The 25,789-nt window shown below is 37.7% G+C and overlaps 1 protein-coding gene across 1 annotated transcript in view; it reads right to left on the reverse strand.

Moving 5' to 3' along the window:
- Positions 1-25,789, reverse strand: part of Ranbp16 (Ran-binding protein 16) — a 53,699-nt gene that overhangs the window by 18,341 nt on the left and 9,569 nt on the right. The window contains exons 5-15 of the mRNA XM_089644257.1: positions 24,217-24,324; positions 21,678-21,805; positions 19,969-20,164; positions 17,820-18,035; positions 16,872-17,018; positions 14,856-15,028; positions 11,494-11,678; positions 9,899-10,047; positions 4,468-4,640; positions 3,012-3,156; positions 105-252 (exon numbers count right to left, since the gene is read on the reverse strand). Of these exons, the coding sequence (XP_089500383.1) occupies positions 105-252; positions 3,012-3,156; positions 4,468-4,640; positions 9,899-10,047; positions 11,494-11,678; positions 14,856-15,028; positions 16,872-17,018; positions 17,820-18,035; positions 19,969-20,164; positions 21,678-21,805; positions 24,217-24,324 (1,768 nt within the window). The remainder of the gene's footprint in view (positions 1-104; positions 253-3,011; positions 3,157-4,467; positions 4,641-9,898; positions 10,048-11,493; positions 11,679-14,855; positions 15,029-16,871; positions 17,019-17,819; positions 18,036-19,968; positions 20,165-21,677; positions 21,806-24,216; positions 24,325-25,789) is intronic.

Raw genomic sequence — 25,789 nt, forward strand, 5'->3', positions numbered from 1 at the left:
CCTGTAACTGAAAACATGTATTTTTTAATTTAACCGTCTACCGAACAAAATAGAATCGTTATTCCACAACTAACGGCAAAACACCACAAAAAATTAGCATGTACCCGTGAGCGGCATCATAAAGGTGTGGAAGCGATCCTCGTCTTCGCCCAGATCCACCATCAGCAGGCGGCCGAGGGCGGTGTACAGCATGCTGCGGCACCGCATCTCGCCCACCGAGGCGCTGCAGCCCAGGAACGGGAAGTGCTCCGACTGAAACAACAACATAAAATAAGTCGGCTGTGCGGCGACGAGGGATAAAAAAAATCCCCTATCAACTTTGCTACACTTGTTGGCTTCCATTTCAAGGTGGCGGTAAATTGCTAATTATTGCCAAATTATTCAAACATCTACGGTCGCTCGCCCATAACGGGCCTCGGGTGCTAAAAATCTTTTTTGGCAGTTGGTGATCGGGTTACAATGAGCGGGGAGTTCACGATCGACCCGGGACTACCGTCAATAGTCTTGCAGGGTAAGTAATTGACCGTCAATATTGTTATGTCCCGTGAAAATTTCCATAGTGTATAAGACAAAATCACAACATTAAAAACACCAAATCCTGCAATAACTCGACCAACTTGTACATTATTATTTAATTAATCTATAAATATTTTAAAACAAAGTCACTATCTACGACTGTCTGTTTGTGCGCTTAGTTCTTCTAAACTATGCAACGGATTTTGATAGGATTTTCACTATCATTTAGAGAATTTCTCCCGGAAGGTATATACATATACATAGTACGGTTCCACGACATTTCATCAAAATAACAATTAAACACACCTTTAAAAGTGATATAGAGTCATTAACTGTGGTGTGTATTTACTACACATTGCTTCTAATAACTTTAATAACTCTATAAATATAATAAATTCTGGGTTCAGATTTTAGGTATTCCTCCGTTATACATTTATGCACTGAATTAAAAAATAATATTTTACATAGTTTTCAAATTCAATTAAAAATCAGAGATTTTTGTTAAAAATCGGGAACAAATACACCAATACAATCAACCGTGTGACAATGCTACGCGAAGAGTGTGCGAGGAAATGACACGCTATTGATGTCCCGCTTTAGTTCGCTATGCAGGAACATGAGAAATCCACACGTCCGCAGTTGTATTTTGATTTAGACCACCAATACCTACGACCGCATAGCTGTGTGTGTGCTAGCCGCCAGCCAGTCGGTTGCGGACCGTCGTTAGTATGTATTTTTAGCATTTGCCGATGGTTTTTTCATGTTTTCAGCAATTAAATTACAATTATTATCACTTTCGATAAAATATATAACAAACATAAGCGATTAGCTATGAATATTTATATTTTTCCCATATTAAATCGCTTATTTAGAGATGTGTTTTGACTACACAGCACCCGAACGCGTGGATTTTTTTTAGCACAGTAAGGGAAAGGTTAAAAGTGATGAAACAAAAACTAGGTTTAAATAGTTACCTATGTAACCTATTTAACATAGTTTTTGTTTCATCACTTTATATCACTTTTTGTAGGTGTGTTGAACTGTCATTTTGATGAGATACCCGGTCACCAAATAATACATGCAAAGTATATTTATTGAAAGTAGAGAAAACTCGAGTAATGCCAGGTTTAAGTCAGCACATTATTAATATATTTAATTATTGAAGAAAATATTAGCGATTCCTAATCGAAAATATGAAACAGAAAAATCAGAAAAGGATACGGTCACATCTAGAACTCGAACCCAGGATTGAGTTGATTGAGTTACACAGCCCGTAGTATATGTATTTTAAGTCTTGTTTTTTATAAATTTCCCGTAATATTTATATTATTTCTAATGTTTCGTTCTCGAGTAGTGAAATCGCAATTTACGGAGAATGTCGTATTATTACGAATTTATATTGAATACCTGAATTTGAAAAGATGGAAAAGCTGATAACCGAACTTTACATCAAAAATTCGTTAAAGGTTCCGTGGATTTCGAAATAAGATAAAAGGTAAAATACGAGGCGTATCCAGAAAGTAAGTGTACTGAATTTCTGTAGGTTACAATTTTTTTGATTGAAACAAAAAAATTACATGGTTACCGTAGTACATATGTAAGCTATTTTTAGACATAGTCGCCATTCCTCTCAATGCAGGTGGTGAAGCGGGGTGTCTACTTTTTGATGCCTCCCTCGAAGAAGTTTCCCGCCAACCCTTTTGTCCACTTCTCCACCTCCTCCTTTACCTCCTCGTCGGTTAAAAACCTTTTTCCACTCATGTACAGCTTCAGGAAGGTAAAGAGATAATAATCTGAAGGTGCTAGGTTAGGGGAATGCGCGGAGTAGTTCAGGACATTCCATTTAAACGTGGCGTTGGCCGTGTGTGGTCTGGCATTGTCGTGCAGCAGGCTGACTCCCTTTGTCAGCATGCCTCTCCTCTTGTTTTGAATCGCCTTCCACAATTTTTTTAGGGTCTCACAGTATCTTGCAGAGTTGATGGTCTCCCCTTGAGGCAGATATTCAATAAAAATTATGCCTTGACTGTCCCAAAACACGGATGCCATGATTTTCTTGGCTGAAATTGTGGTTTTGAACTTTTTGGCGGAGGGTGAAGAGGTGAGAACCGTTTTTAAACTCGCGATACCACTTGTACACACTCGTAAGATTCATAGCTTTATCACCATATGTAGTTTTCACCTCATTATAAACCTCAAACGGAGGTTTTCCCTTCCAAACGAGATAACGGATGACGCCGCGTATTTCGCACTTGGCGGGAGATTGGATTGACATTTTTCACGAAACGTGTTGTTGCGTCGACACTTCTCAACGTACTGACCTTGAACCGGTCTCGTTGCGGAGGGGAATAGTCAGGCTACATGTAAGTGTAGCCAACATGTCAAAAATAAAATTCATTTGGTCGTGAGAGCCTCAGTACACTTACTTTCTGGATACGCCTCGTATATTAATATTTTTTTAATAAAATAATATAAAATGAGACATGCGTCAAACTCACGGTGTGGTGCGTCAACATGAACTGGACCTCGTCCAGCTTCACCAGCTTCCTGACGCAGGAGTAGCCAACGCTGAGGTCGCTGAGCAGGCCCAGGGTTTTGCTGGTGATTGCCTCGGAGCCGCCCCAGTACTTCAGGTTGGTGATGCTGAAATATTAAAGAAGATTTTCGATCACCATCATCGACAGTCCCACACCTTGACATGGGAACTAATGAACAAACTAATTTTTGGTGCATTGAAGGTAATGAGTAGCACTGCACGGTTTCCCCGTTAAAGGAATGGAGTAAAAAGGGAGATTTTTATTTAATAATAATAACTAACTAACCATCACGCCGTTTCCGGCGGGGGTAGACAGAAAGGACGGACCGTCAAACAACTTGGTCTTGGCACACATTCCTTGCCTCATTCACATTCATACATACTCTTCTATTATTCTGACTCTTAACATGGCCCGACTCGAGTATCTAATTCACTTGATCGTACCATGTCTTCCTCGGACGTCCCCGACTTCTGTTACCATTCGCATTCGCATCATATATTCTCCTTACACTCCTTTCTTTGCACGTTCTCTCTACATGCCAAATTGAAATCGAGATAAAAATCGAATAGGTATATCTGGGACACTATCAGGTAACAAATAAATCGAATAGGTATATCTGGGACACTATCAGGCAACAAATAAATCGAATAGGTATATCTGGGACACTATCAGGCAACAAATAAATCGAATAGGTATATCTGGGACACTATCAGGCAACAAATAAATTGAATAGGTATATCTGGGACACTATCAGGTAACAAATACATTGAATAGTTATATCTGGGACACTATCAGGCAACAAATAAATCGAATAGGTATATCTGGGACACTATCAGTTAACAAATAAATCCAATAGATATATCTGGGACACTATCAGGTAAACAAACTACGTTTGGGTCCCACCCAGACGTAGTGTGTTCAATTCCTCGGCTGGCTAAGTCCTCCGTCACAACACAAGCAACATTTTCCGCTTACCACGGTGATAGTAGGAGGTTTTCAAATATTGTCATGTTATTGATAACACGGGAATGTCATTTATTTCTTCAAGTCCTGAATCAATTTCATACAAAACTGGCAAAAATAGACCGCATCGATTGTTGTTCAATGTATCATTTTACCACATTCGTCGCTAAAGCACGCAGTTTTTGTACTAAATATTTGTCTAGAACGATCGTAAAATGAACAAACAAAACCATATTTCATAGCTAAATGCATGGTTCCGATTAACGGTACTCGCAACACTCAAAAATTTTGGCACTACACATTCAAAAACTAGAAAGGCACATCGATGTTAAAGGGTGGTGGTGGTGTGACATACACACTTTGGCAAATCGCTGAAGCCTGGGTGTTTTAAGAATGTGAAAATATACATTACCCGTAAAATATGTAATATAAACTATTGGTATCGTGTACTCACATCTTCCGTATGAAGACGCTGAGCAGCATGGGTTCATCGGCTATTCCCAGAACCTCGCTGAGGCGGCGGAACAGCTTGCATGTCTTCTGCACCTGGTCGCTAACGTAGATCTTACGGAACTGTTCCAGGAACCACATCATTGCTAGCTCCAGCTTCTCACATCCGCCTTGTTGCTGGAATCACATCACAAACATAATAATATATTCTTCGACTTTCATATGGTGTCTATCTAGGCCTGCAAGCCAGTCTAGGTCAATCTTGAGCCTGAGGCTTAAATCCCTGTGGGGAATGAATAAAGCTGGCATTCGTTGAGTACATTGAACGCATTCTGGCTGTTTAAGGCCCCACCTATACATCATGTGGGCACAATGGCTGCATATTGATGGATGACCAGCGTTTACGAAGCAGTGAGAACCCAGGCTGTCTTTCAGTGGGGTCGTGTACGAGATGGGCATTTTTCAAGTCAGCCGATTGACACTCATGTTTCCACCTACCTTCTGGAGTGAGAGATAACCGAAGAAGCCTCTTTCCTTCCATCCAGAAGGGTTTTGGTGACTTCAAGCAGCATGCAGAGTGAAGAATTGCTCTATTTCGCAGCGCCTTGTATTCCCGCAGACTAACTAACTAAATAACTAACCATCACACCGTTTCTCCGCTGGGGTAGGCAGAGAGGACGGACCACCTAACAACTCGGTCTTGGCAAACACTCCTTGCCTCATTCACATTCATACATCGTCTCATACATACTCTTCTATTATTCTGACTCTTGACATGGCCCGACTCAAGTATCTGATTCACTTGTTCGTGCCATGTCTTCCTCGGGTGTCCCCGAATTCTGCTACAATTCACATTTGCATCGTATATTCTCCTTACACTCCTTTCTTCGCTCATTCGCTCTACATGCCCAAACCATCTAAGCGTCCCTTTCTTGATCTTACTCACTACGCTCACATCAGCCTTGCACTCTTTGCGGATCTCCACATTCCTCACACGATCACACATGGTTTCACCACACATACGCCTCAGGGATCTCATTTCAACAGCATTCAATCTACTTTCATCTTTTCTTTGCCAGTTCCATGCCTCACTTCCATATCTAAGGGTAGGACCCAGAACTCCATTGTGGACTGCTAACTTCGCTTCTTTGGACAATTTGTTGTTAGCGCCAACTGCGTTCAGTCCTCCATTAACGGAATTACCTGCATTTACCCTTCTTTCAATATCTCTGTCAGCCTTCCCATCTCTCTAGAACATACTTCCTAAATACACAAACTCATCCACCTGCTCCAAGTATTCCTCATTCACAACTATATTGCACACTGTTTTCTTACTCTCTCTTTCAAACACCATTACTTTAGACTTACTTACATTCATCATTAACTCATTCTTCATGCATACTGCGTTCATCCTGGACACGAGAGACTGTAGATCATCCATACTATTAGCAATTAGCACCGCATCATCGGCATACAGACATTCATACATACATACATTCCCCCAGAGTTGCAATAATTGTCTGATATTTGGCGGGGTTATGTTTGCAAGTACGTTGAACCAAGGGCGAGGAGTAGAGTCTCGCTGATGGTCAGCATTGTGGCATTAAGTTTAACGTCGACCATGAGAAGCGTTGGCGCTTCTAGCCCATACTGGTGCACAGTATTCAGCTATTGAGATAACCTAACGACTGAACTATGTCCAGGTTTTTTTGCCAACTGTTTATTTACACATACAGTATAACCCCTATTTTACGTTTTTTAAGGGACTGAAAAAAAAAAACCTAATTGGAGGGAAAATGTAAAAGGGGGGTTTGAAAACAAAGAACATTTAAAGTTTGTTTCTAAAAAAATAACGTTTTATTAAAAACAACATTAAATTTTATTTATTTTTTATTAAAAAAATCTTGTATATTGGTTTGTTGCATTTTTGTTTTTTTGTTATGTAATTCTCTTTCAAGACTATATAAAGATTTAAAAATGTCATCTTGAATATCAGCACAGCTTGTAAAGTAGGTTTTTAAACCCTCGATGAACCTCATTGCTTCTTCTTTTGTTGGAATATCACCCTCTTCTTCATCAGACAGTTCTTCAGTAGACAAGTCTGCTGGTGTTAAATGACAATCAACAATGTCATCAACTTCCACCAAGTCTAATGTCATAATATTGGTTTACATAATCCTCCAGGGGTTGGTCTGAAATTCTTTCCCAGCCTTCTATAACACCACACTGGACATTTTCTTGGGTACTGGGTATGTCCTCCTGCTCATTGTATATCCCAGCTTTCCGGAAACAATTCTTGATGGTAGAGTCGGTTATTTCACTCCATGCTTTAACGGTATAATGCATTGCATCTAAAATGGACATCTTAAATTTGTTGGGGTCCTCACCTCGTTCTAACTGACACAATAACTTCTGTTTCTTCTATAGCAGTGCTTGAATGCTCGAATTATCCCCAAATCCAGGGGTTGCAGTTCACTTGTACAGTTAGGACGAAAAAATGCCAACTGAATGTTCCTCAAAGTCAAGTTAGTGGGGTGAGCTGGGCACCTATCGAGAAATAACAATATGATTTACTCCCATCAGAGCGTCTAATGCAGTAAGCTGTTTTTCAAATAAGTTGGATGTCATCCAGGCTTTTTTATTGGCTGCATATTTTGTCGGCAATGTCCTTACATTTTTGAAGCAGCGGGGTTTTGCAGACTTCCCAATCACTAACGGGGGAAGCTTCTGACTCCCATCTGCATTTGTAATCAAGAGAACAGTGAGACGAACCTTGCTTAACTTTCCTCCATGACAGGCTTCACCCTTGAAGCTGAAGGTCTTAGAAGGCAGAACGTTGAAGAACAGCCCAGTCTCATCGGCATTGAAAATATCTCTGGGAGCGTAGTCTGCAATTAATGTAGGTACATCTGTCTGCTTCCAATCTTCAGCAATGTCCATATCAACACTTTGTGATTCTCCGCAAATTGATCTGTAGACCACATTGTGCCTCTTCTTAAAACGATCTATCCATCCATTTGATGCAGTAAATCCTTCAATATTCAGTCGATTCGCGATGCGCAGCGCCTTTTCACGAATTATTGTACAGCCGACAGGAATATTACTGGCCCGCGCACTGACGAACCATTCTTTTAAAATCTCCTCCAATTTTTCGTACTTCGACGCTCTGATATACATACGATTTTTCGCACCGGGTCCACATTGAATAGCGCTTTTTTCAATAGATTCGCGGTTTTTGATGATTGTGGCCAAAGTAGTAACGGGTATTCCTAAATTTCGGGCCAGCGAAACGCGTGAGTCAGCGTGTTTATTCACTTGTTCGAGAATTTTCCTTTTCTCTTGCACTGACAAAGCTTTCCTTTGGTTAGACATTACGTGTTTGAAAAAATGAGGACGTAAAAATGAATAATATCGAACTGAAAGCAATATTAAATAATAAACCGCGAACTTTTAGCTTGTAAGACTGATGACAGAATAATACAAAACACAAACACATTACACAATACCAAAAGAAAAGATGGCGACCAATGGACCAATCACCTTATTGTGTGCCAAACTCGGGCCAATCACAGCGTCGCTCGCCAACCAATCACCGTACGCCTTTTAAAAACACGGAGTTTTCCCTCCAATCACCTTGCTTTGCGCCAAACTCGGCCCAATCACAGCGTCGCTCTACGACCAATCACCGTACGCCTTTTAAAACCACGGAGTATTCCCTCCAATCACCTTACGCTGTTCGAATGTCACGACCCAATCATTGTCAAGCGCGCGTAACTCGCATATTTTGAATATTTCCGACGTAAATCGCGGGAAAAAAAAACGTAAATGCGGGTATTAAATGTACTGAAATACATCGGGACTGAAAAAATTACACGCAATTGCCGGGAAAACGTGAATTCCGGGCACCTAAAAACGAGGTTATACTGTATATTTACGCCCTTTTTAGGGGCTTTTACATAAGAATAGTAAAAATTATACAGCATTATACATAAGTGGATTGCGTCAGTAACAATCTTTTGTATTTGTTAAGTGATAAATTGAAGATGTCCACAGACTCAGCATAATTATTTCTCTCCATTAGTATTCTGGGCAATGAGGAATACAAATGGTAGTTAGTACCAGAATTCCTGCACTGAAATAAATCCCGACTTATAGTGTTACGTAGAAGAATCTGAAAGCTTTTCAATGCAAGTTACACAGAGTCATTAACAACTTAATTGATAGTCCTGCCATCCTTGCCACTATTAAACTACATGTGCCGACTAGGAATACAAGACAAAATATAACATTCTTCTGTAATACATACTCGACCAACTATCAGACACACTCACTGACCAATAGGATGCATGATCTGGGCAACAAGTATGGGGGTGCTATTGATTTATTTATTGACTCCATATATAGAATTAAGCATAATCTATACCAACACTTTGTTGAATCCTACAAATTAGAGTAGCGTTGTTAAATTAGTTTTAATGTTTTGTCTTATATGTAGTGTTGTTGTAATTTCTTTTTTACTTTATGTTACTCTTACGTTTTACTAATATTTCTTCATATTTTTTAACATTTTCTCATTATACTTGTAATCACAATTTTACAAGTGTGTATTTTGTACCTTCTTTAAAATGGATTACATCTATTTACTGTCAATATCTCCTGTATAATACATATTCTCCTATGTACACTGCATCATGTATCACTTCTATGTAAAAGCCTTTTTAGGCGTATATACAGGGTGTATTGGCACGTACCCGACAAACTTTAACCAGCTATTCCTTAGCACATTTGGAGTAAAAAATGTTATGGGCACTTTGCTGTCCGGTAACATTTTTTTTTAATAAAAAATTTATTATTAATATTTTCACCACATGTCACCAATGTTTTATCCTTTGTCAAAGATTGAAAACCCGTCAGGCAATATTTTGTTCGAGTTTCGTTGAATAATGTACGTACGTACATAAATTAGCGCGCTTTTACAATCACAACGAAATGGCACGGCACCATTTGTCTCATTTTTAACTATTATTATTTAGTGTGTATGAAAGAGCAAGGACACTTTTTGACACACTTGCTAATAACAGCTGTTGAACGCGAGATACAATGCAAATGACAGTGACGGAGTGTGGATTTTTTATTTATTTTTTGTTTTTAAAGGAAAAAAATGTTACCAGACAGCAAAGTGCCCATAACATTTTTTACTCCAAATGAGCTGGTTAAAGTTTGTCGGGTACTTGCCGATACACCCTGTATATATAAATAAATTCTGGACCATCAAATGCATAATTTAGAATTTTATATAGTAATAACAAATCAAGAAAACCATTTGAGAGTGTTGTAATTCAACAAAATTGCTGGTTTCCTTGTAATATCTCAATAATATATTAATTTCTAGGTGACTTTGGGTGGGGTGGGGTTAGGTTAGGTTAGGTTCTCACCCTGGCCAGGCGGGCGTCATTGAGGTTCATGAGCTGCAGGACACGGCAGACCAGCTCTCCGTCCATGGCGTCATGCTCCTCGTTGCTGTTGAATGACAGCCGACCTCCGATGGTGGCGCCGATTATGTAAACGAGCCACGTCAGCTGACCTGCAACAAAACAAGTACACAACATTAAATAAGTGTCCAAAAGAAACAATATAATGTGATTAGTTCTAGATTCTGGAGACAGTAAGACTGCCAAACTCATGTATATCAAATTTAATAATATAACTCATAATAAAACAATATTCTCATGTTAATCTAATGTTGGCAACCTCTGTGGTCGAGGGATAAGGCCTCACTAGCAATCCGAAGGTCCCAGGATCAAATCCCAGCATGCACAAGTCAATTTTATTTGTTTAATTTGTGTTACTTCACTAGTAATTAATCCAAAACAATTTATAGTATATTTGCAGCAAGTTACAGAGTGGAAGTCACTCAGTATTGCCCTGGTGAAAGACCAACAAAGAAATGGCTTTGGTGGCCAGATCTGAATAGCAAGGTACTTCATCTTCATCTCTTCATAAGGATGCACTATTCCTGTATAAAGTAGTTAACAATAACATTCAATGCCCAGAGTTGCTAAACAAGATTTAATTAAATGTATCTGCGCATTCAATACGCTCTTGTGTCCTGTTCAGGGTGGATCAGTGCAAAACGAACTCTAAGCAGAATTCTTGCCTGAACAGACCATGCAATAATTACGGTGACCGGATAAATCATCAAATGATAATTCATCACATCTTTAAAACTTTATATAAAGTCATGGAAAGTGATGAAACAAAAACTTTATTAACTGAGTTAAGTAGGTTAGGTTAGGTTAGGTTTAAAAAAAAAATTCATCATTTCTAATGACTTTATATCACTTTTTAAAATGTGTTGAATTGTCACTGTGTTGAGTTATCATGGAACCAATAATTACAATAGCGTATTATCCAAGGTGGATATTTTCAGTTGCGAACTTATTAAATACAAGAGGTCCATAAAAGAATATTTCTCTGATTGTTTGTGAATAATGTTATGTCTCTTTTGTTTATATTTCTATTATGATTTGATTTATATCTACAACCTCTTTGGTTTTGGTTTTAAATGTTTCGTTTTATATAATCTTTGGTTTTGTGTAATTTTTTTAATTCATATTACTTTCTTACAAATTTAATTTACTTATTCCTTATTAAACTGTCTCAGTAGAGGTAAAGTCACAAGGAGGAAATTCATAATTGGTTTTATTTTGGCTATATAAATAAGTATTATATAGCCAAAATTTATATAGCCAAAATAAAACCAATTGTGAATTTCCTCCTTGTGACTTTACCTCTACTGAGACAGTTTAATAAGGAATAAGTAAATTAAATTTGTAAGAAAGTAATATGAATTAAAAAAATTACACAAAACCAAAGATTATACAAACTGAAATAAATGTACACTATCTTCTCCCCACTACCCCCAGCCTCACAATCAGTTGAGGATGACATAGTCTCACTGGCTCCAAACAGTTGGGGTATTGACGTATACAATGTTATATTTTCAATGGGGTATTTGAATGAGGATTACCTTGATAGACCAGCCTCTGGGGGTCTTGCGTGGGTCTGTTTTCCTGGTACCCCCCCGCGGCAGAGTCGAACAGCGCGACTAGCAGCGCGCACGTCTTGCCGTATTCACAGCGCGCGATCACCGACACCTGCTCCAGTTGCTGTGCCACCATGCCGGTGTCTTCTAGCGGGTCTTCCAGCCCTTCGCTGCAGACAACATTTTAAAATACAGATAGATAGTTCTTAACACACTTTGGACGGAAAAGGTTTGTTCTACCCGTTCGGTCGATTGTTGCTTAAGGAAGCGAAGGGTATTTTTACCTTTTGCGCTGGCCTCATTTCAATGGCAGAAAAGACGGAATTATTCAATGTTTTTATATGAATATTATATGCCAATCTCTTTGTTAAGGTTCCAACTATATGTACATAATTATCGAATGTAATGCAAGTCTTTTTTCAAATTTATTTTTGTGTCTTTCGTTTACATCGGTATTTCAACAAAAGAATAGTTTATTATTTATTAGTGAAATAATTCAATTCCTGGAAAGAGGGTTTTTATGACCGTGAAACCCGATTCGAATCTCTTTCTCCGTTACGCACCCACTCAACTCCTATGTGCAAGCGAGCGAGAGATGTGGGGCGTATTTAAAGAAAGCAGGTATGCGCAAATACTGGATAGGCGGACCGTAATAAACATATTACAAGGTTAATTGAGTTGCATTTCAAATAATTTTCGATTTTCGTTTAGTACTTTTATAGCTTGGGTATACTGAGTTACTACGTAGTAATTTTTACTAAAATATTTTAATTATTTTCGAAGATATAGCATATTAGTAAATTCATAAAAATTTTACATAGCAGCAGCCCGTGCCTTCAAATGAAGGTACTAAAAATAAATCCTTAAATATACAACACGTAAATTGAAATTTTGTACACGGCTTACAAATTTAGATATTCAAAGTAAATTCTTAAGGCGATGCACTACGTCGTGTAATATTTTAAATCGAGCCGTTATCAATAACACCCCTTATGTAGATAGCGATAAGGTTTAAATTCCCGCATAACACCATCCGCCTGTTTTGATTTATGTAAGAAAAAAACAGCCAAAAAGTGCCTTTTATTTTATTTTGTGGATGTTCAGGCATAAATATTTATTTTTTTTCCGATCATTTTATAAATAACTTCATTTGCCACATTATACAATAAAATCATAACTGAAAATGGGTTCGTAAGTAGGAGGTTTTGAAGTTTAAAGCAGTTTTCATAGGCCTTTTACATTATTATTTTCTGGGCTTATAAAAAGACTTATCTAAAAAATACTTGATTGTTTCAAAGATTGTTTGTATTCTACTCGCAGTATTTAATTAAAGCATCTGAAACATTTCTAGGCGACCAAATTTTCAAACCAAAAACACAAGATTTTGCATTACTACGTAGTGCATCGCCTTAAGGCCCTGAAGTAAGCGTTCAAAGATAGTTTGTAAGGGATGTAAATACAAATGTTAGAGGGAGCGAACTAATGTAAAAAAACGATCATAACTAAACGAAAATCGTGAAAATATTTAATAAAACACTTTAGTTGCATTTAAAGATACACTGTGAATTTTTTCATGCCTATAACACATTAAATAACAGAACAAAACGTGTTTTTAATAATTTTCGGAGCTTACTTTGCGATTTTTTTCTATCGAGAGAATTTCGTATAATTAACGTTTCGACATAACAAATGTATAGATATTATCTTCCAAAAAAATAACTTTTTTGGAACTTAAAACTTAAAGAGTTATAATACTGCGACTAGAACACGTCTTGGCCTTTGAAATAATCGAATCGAAATGTTTTTCATGCATCGTTTTAAAAACCCAGAAAAAATAAAGTATCAGGCCTATAAAAACTGCTTTAAAGTTCAAAATGTACTACTTACCAACCCATTTTCGATTATGGCTTTATTGTAAAATAACTTTTTAAATTTAAATATTTGTAAAATAAAATAAAATGCAATTTTTGGCAAAGTTTTTTTCTTGCATAAATCAAAACAGGCAATTGGCATTTTAGGATCATATATAACCGGACGTCCATATTTTATAAAAGTACTTTTTATCTTTTTTTCTGTCGTGAGGAAATATGTAGTTTTTTTGACGTTAGAAAGAAAAATAATAATTCTTTCCAGTTTGCCTCAAATCCATGAATTAATGAAATCCTAAAATTAGCCAAAATGAATGATTTATATTTCGCGCCGCTATCGTAACAATTTTTTATTATATGAAGGAGATAAAAGTGAAGTTAAGACTTTTCTTAAAAATTCCCCAAACAAAACTAATGTGTTTTAGAAATATCGCATTTTCTCAATTTTTCTACAATTGGAGTAAAAAATTAAGTAAAAATGTGGTTAGTGTTTTTGACATTTAACATTTTTCACGTTTGATATTAAAATTTAATTATTTAGAAATAGTAATGTTTATTTTAAATACATTCACCGGAAAGATAATTTAATCTAGTTTCTAAAACAGTTTTTGTTTTTACAGAAAATTTAAAAATAGGATATATACAGGGTGTATCGGCATGTACCCGACAAACTTTAACCAGCTTTTCCTTAGCACATTTGGAGTAAAAAATGTTATGGGCACTTTGCTGTCCGGTAACATTTTTTTTTAATAAAAAATTTACAACATATTTTCACCACATGTCACCAATGTTTTATCCTTTGTCAAAGTTTGAAAACCCACCTGGCAATATTTTATTCAAGTTTTGTTGAATAATATACGTACGTACCTACATTAGCGCGCTTTTACGATTACAACGAAATGGCATGGCACCTTTCGTCTCATTTTTAGCTATTATTATTTAGTGTGTATGAAAGAGCGAAGACGCTTTTTGACACACTTGCTAATAACAGCTGTTGAACACGAGAAACAATGCCAATGACAGTGACGGAGTGTGGAGTTTTTCATCATTTTTTGTTTTTAATTGAAAAAAAATGTTACCGGACAGCAAAGTGCCCATAACATTTTTTACTCCAAATGTGCTAAGGAAAAGCTGGTTAAAGTTTGTGAGGTACGTGCTGATACACCCTGTATAGCGCTTTTGAAATACCCAGAAAAAATTGCAAACTGAACAAATGTGTTGAAAGTACCGAAAGGTTAAGCAGGAATTTAAACATTATCGCCATGTACATAAGGAGTGTTATTGTTAGGGGCTCAATTTGGAATGATGCACAACGTTGTGCAACATATTTACACAATTTACAAATTTTCATGTGTTGACCAAAACTTTTAAATTAAGAGTCTTTTAAAATTTTCTGGATACTAATGAACGAGGTTTTCTACTGTATCCGGTTACGTTGGGTGTCAGGTTATAGTGTAGAGACAGTGAATCAATCAATACCTGACGACGACGGTGACACTGTCGAGGCGCGAGGTGATATAGGCGCTAGTGACCTCGGGAGTGTACGTCTCCAGCAGGTGCGGCTCCGTGGCCTTGACGTACGGCACCGAGGCCACCATGCGCTGCCACAGCGACAACAAGTAGTGCACCGAGTTGGGCGCAAACTGCCACATCTGCAAAATACAACACACGTGTTTAGTTTTATCTGTGCAGCTGTCGCGTATCTGATCCGTCGGCAGTCATCCCTGTACGCCGATTTCGTACCGTGTTGTTTCCCTAAAAAAAATTTATTATTTAACCTCTCAGACATAGAATTTTATTTATTATGTGTCCCTTTGAGAACTGTCAGAACGTGATAATTTTTGTGTTATTTACGAGTTTTACTAAAAGCTTCATAACTCTCGTTTTGGGAAACGTAGCCTCATTCTAAAAAATGTTTTGGAAAGATTATGAAATCCACTATCGCATTGTGTTGTTATACGTAAATATTTGCGTTTCTAAATATACATTTTATGAAAACGTAAAAAATATGTAAAAATCGCTTACCATTATTTCAAAGCCTTGAAAAATGTACTTTTTTCTGAGTAGCATAAAGAAATAACACTTTATATATTGAAGAAATATATTTAAAAACTATTAGTCACCTCAAAATATTAACCGTCCAAACTAAAATATTTTTAATAAATTATTTAGAAACGCAATAAATTATTAACGAACATCTTGACAGTTTCAATCGGCTAAGATAATGCACCTCTACGTTCCATAGATATTCTTGAATACAGACGCGTAGCGTTATTCATTATCGATACTCTGTTTTTTAAATCATGGCAATCCGTATACTAGTGATGGAAATAAATCAATTTTTGTAAAATCTCGCGCGTTTACGTGAAAAGACGTTCTAATGTCTTGACCGCTATTATCATATTTACGTCTTTTGACGTTCTAATGTTCTGAGTGGTTAAAGAGCAGACAGCATTCATAGCTCCCGTCTACATATATAGAAATTGTTGTGTCCCCCTCACTGTCATGTTGAGAAATATGAACCAAACAGTGTTAGAAAGAGAAAACACCATGCTTTATATTGAAATCCAGAAGTTAACCACAGAAGAATTAAAATATACCACTTTATGAAACCAAAGGATTCAGCAGCAATTTGAGAAAAAAATTATGAAAATTTGTGAATTATTTTATTTTATTTTTTAATTTTTCGGGAAATCGACAGTTCAAATTTATTTCAGTTTGTACATAAGTATTTCATAGCCAAAATATAACCAATTATGAATAACCTCCTTGTGACTTTACCTCTACTGAGACAGCATAATATGGAATAAGTAAATTAAATTTGTAAGAAAGGAATATGAATTTAAAAATTTATACTAAACAAAACATTTATAGCCATGGTTGTAGATATACATCAAATCATAATATATAGAGATATAAACAATAGAGACATAACATTATTCACAAACCATCAGAGAAATATTCTTTTATGGACCTCTTGTATTTGGTAAGGTCGCAACTGAAAATATCCACCTTGGATAATATGGTATTTTGTAATTATTGCATAGTCTGTTCAGGCAAGTATTCTGCTTAGAGTTCGTTTTGCATTGATCCACCCTGAACAAGACACAAGAGCATGTTGAACGCGCAGGTACATTGAATTGAATCTTATATGAAACCACAAAAAAATTAAGGTGATAATAATCTTTATAATACATTTATCTAATAAAATGATTTTTTTGGTTTTTGTTATTGTTATAATTTTAGTTTAAAACGTAAATTCGGCCATTTTAAAAAAAATTTTATGTTTGCATTTTGCATGTTTATTTCTAATAATAAGCGTATTTTACCACTTTTCAAAACAAGTTAATCCTTTCTTCTCTCCAAGTGAGAATCCAACAGAGCTCTAAATAGATTTATATTAGTAGAATGGATGATATGTTGTGGCGATATTGTATGTCATTATATCAAGCGCAAAGAAATCCATTACTACGGAGCGTAAGTCTGTAATCGTACCTGTAAACTCTGAACTGTGAATTTAGCAATGAGCTGAATGGTCTGCTGGTAATTGTCCACCATCACGAGTTCTCCCAGCTGGTAGTTGGACTTGAGCCTCGCCAGCAGACGACAAAACTCGTGGTAGTTTGTCGGCTCCGACAGACCCTGGAAGTGACAAAGAAAAGTGTATTAGTTTTTACGGTAATACATTTCACAGCCCTTGTCTCACCCCTCTTTGGATAATATATTTCTTACATCAGATAGACAAACAGTTAGTTAGACTGGCAGTCAGATATTCTGTCTAACAGACAGAAATACAGTCATATAGACAGGCAAAAGGTAATCAGATTGGCAGTTAGATATGCAGGGAAACAGATATAAAGGCAATCAGATAGACAGGCAAAAGGTCATTGGATAGGCTGGCAGTCAGATATGCAGGGAAACAGAAATAAAGGCAATCAGATAGACAGGCAAACAGATAGAAAGGCAGTCAGATATACTGGCAGTCAGAAAGACAAGCAGTCAGATAGACTGGTATGTAGTTAGATAGGCAGTCATATACAGTCAAAGATAAGAATTGTATTATCTTGCTTTGTTATAAGAAATAGAGATAATGATATCCTCACTGGAATCTCCCGTGCTGAAGATTTCATTTACAATTAGTAAAATTTAATAGTATGGATATTATGAATTAATTATAAATATACTAAGTAGTTTTTTCTGAAATAATAATAAATATATTCAGCGAGTGTTGCGAACCTGCGGGTTCTCCAGGATATGCTTGACACCCGACACGAGGTGCTGCAGGAACTTGGCCCGCTCGGGGTTGCTGAACAGCGAGCGCCGCACGGAGGCCACCTGCACCAGGCAAGACAGCGCCAGGTTGGACAGTGTCACCGGCAGCCAAGAGTACAGCGAGAAGAACAGCTTCAGGGTATAAATATATATTCAGAGAGTGTTGCGAACCTGCGGGTTCTCCAGGATGTGCTTGACACCCGACACGAGGTGCTGCAGGAACTTGGCCCGCTCGGGGTTGCTGAACAGCGAGCGCCGCACGGAGGCCACCTGCACCAGGCAGGACAGCGCCAGGTTGGACAGTGTCACCGGCAGCCAAGAGTACAGCGAGAAGAACAGTTTCAGGGTTGTGGAGTCCAGGAAGGCGGGCCGCCAAGACGTAGGGATCTGCAAATGGAAAAGGTAAGGGTTTCTTTATGTGAATACAGCGCAAGAGTCCCAACTGCTCCCAACCATCTGGAGTCACCGTGACTATGGCATTCCCAATATATTAGGTATTTTTATATTGACGAATACATTTTCGTTCGCTTTATTGGTGAATTCGGCAGATTTGATGTCACGCCGGGCGACGTTGGTGACAGCCAACTTACCAGACATTGGAAGGTTTCTATGTCATAATGTTGCAGCCAATTGGAACCATTTCGAAATGTGCGATTTTAGATCGTTTTTGAAATCAATATGAATAAAAATGACATATTTTTAGTACACATTCAGAATCAGAAAAATAAACTTCAAATTTTCCGCACATTTTTAACAGTATTAATAATTTGTGAAAATAACCCGTAATGGTATGTTATGAGGCTGACGGAAGTGGGAAAGAGATGGGGAATGGGAAGGTGGGGAAGTATCTGGATATTCAGATCTGGTCACCAAACACGGATAAAGCCAATTCAAGCAAAGTTTCATTTCTGAATGGTGGTCTTACACCAGGGAGATACTGGGAGTATCTTCCACTTTGTATTTTAAATCAATAAATTGTGAAATAAGACAAATTAATCAATTGAATTTAACTTGCGCATGCCGGGATTTGAAGCTGCAACCTCTGGATTGCTAGTCGAGAGCCTTTCCCCTGGACCATGGAGGGCGTCAATAAAGAATGTTAAGCGCCACTATACTGTTATTTTTAATTTTATTACTGACCAAGCGTCAGTAAGTCCTGTGCCGTAAGCGCTCTAACATATCACCCTATCTCCCAATCTCTTTAACTCTTATTAACGGCCGTACCAACTGTTGTTACGGCAAAAAGTCTATACTCACAAGCGGCTGTATCAACAGTTGATACAGAAACTTTGACGGCCGATATTCTAGCGCTCTTTCGTCATAAATGTATTTCTTGCTCACTTGGACATTCGTAGAATTATCACGATGCTGACATCTACAAGAATTTCTCAAAAATAAAATTGTATTTCATTAAAAAACATCGATAATCAAGTGAGCCTCTTTGCGCCTCCGAGTGCTATAGTTTACAATTTTGCCAACGGATGGCGTTAGTTCAATTTTGTTATTATATTAAGTGACATAAAATTTAAGTGTTCAGTTTTATAAAAAGTTTTCATAACTAAAAATGATAAGTGCTCATGGTGTCCCACTTGTGTCTATCACCTAAGTACACACACGCCGAGTGAATGGCCACATGTGACCACATTCAAAAGATACGGTACGTCTTTGTATGAAATTTTATGTTTTTGTTTTTATAAACATCTAAGAGTGTTGACACACGAGGATTTGTTTTCATATTGTGGAGAATAATCTGATCTGTCTATATAGTCCAATAAATCATGCCAAAATGCTATAATTTGACATTTAATTGCGTGCATAGGTATTTGAAAATATGTAGCGCGTACGGGTATAGATAAAACAGAGCAAATTAACGCATTCAAAAGGTTGATAAATTGCATTCAACAGTGCTGTCATTGGCTGTTAGGAGAGACGACGTCCTCTTCCATCGTGTGGCCTTTAGGGAACCAAGGAGGAGTGAAGAGGAGCGACTAGACCGTCTTCCCTTGTGGGGCCTTCAGGGAACCAAGGGGGAGAGGAGAGATGAGACCTGGGAAGACACATTGTGGAACCAGAAGACATAGCCACATACCCAATGACAACCCTGGGGAACTTTATAAAAGGGACCATGTTACTGTTAAAGGAATGAGGTAAAATGGGAGATAGCACAATGGGACTATGGTCTAAGTGCTCACGGGAACTATATTGATATAGATATTGTTTTCAAGTCCCAAAGACATCTGCAACGAAGGTGGATTGGAGTATTATTATCTGAAATTTAATTGATGCTGGTGGGGATTCAGCGGATTCAAAGTAACCTCACCTGAACAGTGGACAGATCGTCAGAGGACTCATCACTGCTGGTGCCGATGAAGTCGAAGGTTAGGCAGTTGATGGCGAGGCGTAAAAGCTGCGTGACAAGGGCGTGCTGGCGCTCGTCGGCCAGATCCAGCGCCTCCTCCCGTGCCGAACCCAACAGCGAGCAAGCCAGCCGGAACGCCTCAAATAGCTGCAGGTCTCTGCAATGGGAAAAATACATTAATATAATGACACTGGTAAGAGGAAGGTTGAAGGCATCTGTGGTCCAGGGGTCTCAAATCTCGACCCTCGGCTAATCCTGGCTTTTTTCATGTTATTTCACAACTTATTCGTTAACAAAATATGATATTTTTGGAGTACGTTCCCAGACGTGCGCAATCAATTTTAATTGATTAATTTAAGTACACAATATATATTATGTATATAATACAATATATATATTATATTCACAAATCAATAATTTACAGGTAACTCCATTAATGGAGGACTGAACGCAGTTGACACTAACAAAAATTTGTCCAAAAAAAGCGAAGCTAGCAGTCCACTTTAGAGTGCTGGTACCTACCCTGATGCATGGAAGTGAGGCATGGAACTGGAGGAAAAAGGATGAAAGTAGATTGAATGCTGTTGAAATGAGATCCCTGAGGCGTATGTGTGGTAAAACCATGTTTGATCGTGTGAGAAATGTGGAGATCCGCAAAGAGTGCAAGGCTGGTGTAATTGTAATGAGTAAGATTAAGAAAGGGACGTTCAGATGGTTATGATGCACAGGTGATGAGGACATATGGGGACGCCTGAGGAAGACATGGCACGACCAAGTGAATCAGATACTCAAAAGCCATGGGCCATGTCAAGAGTCAGAATAATATAAGAGTATGTATGAAAGAGGATGAGGCAAGGAGTGTGTTCAAAGACCGAGTTGTTTGGCGGTCCATCAACTCTGCCTACCTCTGTGGGGAAACGGCATGAGGGTTAGTTAGTTAGTTAGTTATCATTTAAAATAATATATAGTATATTTGCTGCACGTTCCAGAGTGGAAGATGCTCTCAGTATCTACCTAGTATAAGACCGCCATTCAGAATTGAAAAATTGTTTCAAATGGCTTTAGCCATGTTTGGTGACCAAATCTAAATCTAATTTTCCTTTCTTCCGTGTCCTTCCCCTCCCCACTACGTTCAGCCTCACAAAATACCACAATTGGGGATGCCATAGTCTCAGAGCAGTTGGGACTCCTGTGCAGTATTCACATTAAAAAAAAGCATAGTTTTCGATCTGGCAAGCCTTTCCGTTTGGTGGGAGGTTGGCCAGCATCTGATGTGCCTTAAGTACGAGTTTCAACTAGTTAGAATCACTTGATAATAGTCTGTAGCGATTATTTGACGAGTGAATATAATTTGTAGCTAGTTTTGTTTCAAAATTAGACACAGTTCAACGGAAACTTTTGCAAAACTTCAACATTCCTGTGGAGATAGTGTTTTGTGAAGGGCCCATATTTTCAGAACACTTGAAGATTACCTTCACAGCGGAAGTTCTTCAACTGCAAGAACTGATGAAAATGTCTAAAAAATCTAGATTCTCGCAAATCGTCGGTTGACAGACAGAGTTGAAATTGACTCCCAAATCTTTCAACGAATTTTGACCAATGAATATGGTGCGAAAATCATTTATTGACTGTATGTAATAAAAAAAATGATTACGATAATTATTTCTTACCTGAAGGAAGACGCAATCTTCCTGTGTTTGGTGATGGATCTATTGGCGTCCGCGTCCGATATCTGGTTCATTTCGCATGTGAGATGCGACAGGAGCTGCACGCCTATCGTGCAGTGCTCCACGGGACCCTGCAAATAATACGCATAGCAAAGTTATGTACAATTACAATTTCAGAGACGCAATCATAATTGATATAGATTTTTTTTTTTTTTTTTTTATATTAACTCCACACAGGAGGCCCTGAAGAAAATAATTTCCCTCAGGGCCTTTGTCATCTTTGGGGATGCTGTGTGGAGGGTCTTTTTGTGGAGAGGAAGGAGTGAACATGGGTCTTGAAGAGTCCCATGTTGTAGGAGGGAGGAAACACAGAGGCCGGCAGTTCGTTCCACAGCCGAGCTGTTGAACTTAAGAACGAATCGTAGAAGCGACCCGTTCTCATGTGACAAATGTCAACCGTGTACAAATGTTGGGCGCGCGTTTGGCGTGTATCCCGACTACGCACCGGTGCCGAAGGAATCATTGACGCTAGTTCCTCAGTGATATTATGTGAGTTTACAGTTACATTTTTACAATTGTATAAAACAAAAAATTCAAAATTTTACAGAAATATAGAAAAAGAAAAATTATGAAAAACATAAATAACAATTTTAAAAGTGTTTAGAATAATATATAATTGTAAGTTAATACAAATGAATTGTTTCAGTGCGCCAAGTCTTCAGTAAGTTCACCAATTGTTTGTTTTGGGCACAGTTTTTAATTTACGCAGGTAACATATTAAAACAACTGGGAATCATATAGTTTAACGTTATTTGTCCATATTTATTTGTATGCTTAGGTACAATAAGTCCTTCATTAAAGTTAAAACTGAGTATTATGATTGTGTTCTATCCTGTTTATATATAAGGGGTTATTTATGTGCTGAAATATAATTTTGTACCACAGAATTGCCCTCACTGAAAGAATTTTGAGACTCTGATAGAAGCCACAGATATTATGCCTTTCTTTGTATAAATTTTTTTCAGCTAATAATTTAACCAATGAATTTTGCACAGATTGAACATGGTCGATTTTAGATTTACAGGAAAATCCCCTAATAATCCTCAAATCCCCTAATAATCCTCAAATCCTCTAATAATCCTCAAATCCCCTAATAATCCTCAAATCCCCTAATAATCCTCAAATCCTCTAATAATCCTCAAATCCCCTAATAATCCTCAAATCCTTTAATAATCCTCAAATGCTCTAATAATCCTCAAATCCCCTGTACTGGACACTTACGCCAGTGACATCGACTGTAAATGCCGGTTTCCTCTCGGGGGTACCTTAGGTAAGGATTTTCAAAGAAACACGACTTGCGAATGTCGTCGGACAACTGACTGATTGTGGCAGTTGTTTGCATATTTATTGAGTTCGAATTGAACACGTGTTAATGTACATCAAATATTCTTATCTCTAAACAGGATGCATGAGAGCATTAAGGAACCAAGAAAAATAACCAAATTTTAATTACTACGGTTAAATCCCATTTGACACATGATACATGTCCGGTGATAAGCTTCAAAAGGGATTCGGCGTCGTTAGATGCGTGATAACAGTAAATATTCATTTCCTTAATTATTTTAATAATTATGTCCATCCGCCTGCTGTCCGGTACATCCCCTAATAATCCTCAAATCCCCTAATAATCCTCAAATCCCACAGACATATGAATATATAGACTAGAAATTAAAGGTGAGGGGTAAAATCAACTGTTGAAGAACGAAGGGGGTAAAGCTGACTGTGATTCGTCAATAAATAAATCTGACAGTATATAGGCATCTCGCATTATAATATCACCATTTAGTTCTTAAAAGTAAAATCTGCTTTTGAATGAATAGACATTTTTACATGGGAGCGCAAATTACTCGCCACGTTATGAACAAATTTGCGAAGTTCAAATTCGGCAAAAAAAAATTTCTTCTATTTTCAGAGTCGATTATTTTGTTTACGTATTTAGTTAAGACACTTTTATAAGGGTTCATAATTTACTTCCCAGTAACAACGATGCGCACACTTGAGAATCGCTACATTCGACCAATGTTGGCTCGATGTGATAGTATATGTTTCTACAACTGATTCATATTATACGACGTGAATAAGCTTAAAATGATGCTTACATATGGAATGTAATACGACAATTGGGTTTATTCTCTTTTTCACATATATTTTTACAAGTTTTCATATCACAAGCCACTATTTTGCCGTGTTATTTCATAAAATGCCTCGACCATAGCTCGACGCTAGTTCGAACAAGAATGATGACGTCACATTCTCAAGATTCACGGGAAGCCATACGCGAGCCCAGCCGGCTCCAATGGAACCGGTATGGGGAGTGGGGAATAATACGCTTTTAATCACTTAGGGCAGGTCTACTAATATTCATATGTCTATGTCAAATCCCCTAATAATCCTCAAATCCTTTAATAATCCTCAAATGCTCTAATAATCCTCAAATCCCCTAATAATCCTCGAAAATATAAAAACGTAAATGAATACAAACCTGCAGAAAATTGGTGACATCGGCCATTACGTTCCTGAAGACAAATTCATCCTTGATGGAGTCAAACCATCCCATCTTGGTAAGGCGCGCAAATAGTGACACCAAGGCCTAAAAGATAAAAACAACAAAATTTCAATATTTGTGGAGTTTGAATCAAATGTCAGCTTTCCAAAGCAAGATACACTTTGAAATTTATACAAACAAACTGACTCTGCGTACTAACACACTCGAGCTTGCGTCGTGGAGTGACTTTCTACAGGTCATGCACGTGCGCACAGTGTTGTGCGTAGACAGGGTACTTCACAGAACTTTTTTCTATTAAAATTCATATTCTTAAATGCAATAAGTATGTTTACTAGGCGTTCAGCAAATCTGAAAAATGTCTCCATTCTCAAAGTATCGAGGTTTCGATGTTCGAGTCGCCGCAGTAACATTACATCGTCACTTTGGTTCGACAAGGTTCTATCTGAACATTTCCTTATTCTGTCTATAACAAACGTTGAATTTATGGTTTGATCTAATGTACAGTATTTTAGTTCTTCACTAAAAACCTACTTGTTTTGGACCAGCAATGACACAATATTTCACTTTACAAAGTTCTAACATTACTTAAAACCTTGTTCAACAAGTTTGGATAGATTTTGTTGTTGTGATAGTATGAATTGAAGTAGAAGTACACATTATTTACAGTCTTCTTCTTCTTTCGTATGGTGGGGGGGGTCAGAGGGGGACATCTCGGTCTGCGAGTCAGTCAAGGGCCTCAGGCGTCGCCATGTGAACCTCATCAATCCCGCCGGGGAATGAATAAAGCGGGCATTCGTTGACCACATGTATGTACGTGGTCCGCCATCAATAGGTTAAGGTGCTCCCATAGCCGCTGTGCCCACATGATTATTTACAGTGCCTTAACCCTTGAGACGTTGTTGATTTGCACGGATCGAACCTTCTACAAGCTTCCATTTTTTCAAAGACAATAACAAGCACTATTTCGTTCTCTTTCTGACATAAAATAAATAATTAATTTTTAGATGAGAGGAAGAGAGATATATGCATTTTAATAATGTGCGGTCGTTCTGGGACAAATATGGTCTAAGGAGAGTATAATGTGCGCACGGCATTTGGGACTGTTTGGGTCTTAGAAGGTCCCAAGGGTTAATAAGAAGTAAACTTGAATAATCAAGCACTATTTGGAATCCACTAAATATGAAAATATTGTTAATGACTGTTATCTTTCAAATGTGGTCTAAAAACCATCTTATATCATGCGACATACCTTTTGATTACTTTAAGATGACTACACTTAAAATTAGAAGGCAACTAACAGATCTAATACGTTTGCACAAAATAATTCACGGCCATCTTGATTCTGCATTATGTCTTAGCAATATTGAAATAAATGTTCCTAATCAACATTGTTTAAGACGCCATAGGTGGTGTAGTGATAGCTATTAAACAGGAGCTGATCAGCGTCGCCAGACCAGAATGGACTTCTTGTGCTGAAGACATTTGGGTCACCATTCGCACCAATACTACACCTCACAGTTTGGTCCATATATGTTGCGTGTACATCCCC

This window comes from Hesperophylax consimilis, chromosome 20 (genome assembly GCF_061612785.1).
Source record: "Hesperophylax consimilis isolate HC1 chromosome 20, BYU_Hcon_1.0, whole genome shotgun sequence".
In the NCBI taxonomy this organism is placed as follows: domain Eukaryota; kingdom Metazoa; phylum Arthropoda; class Insecta; order Trichoptera; family Limnephilidae; genus Hesperophylax; species Hesperophylax consimilis.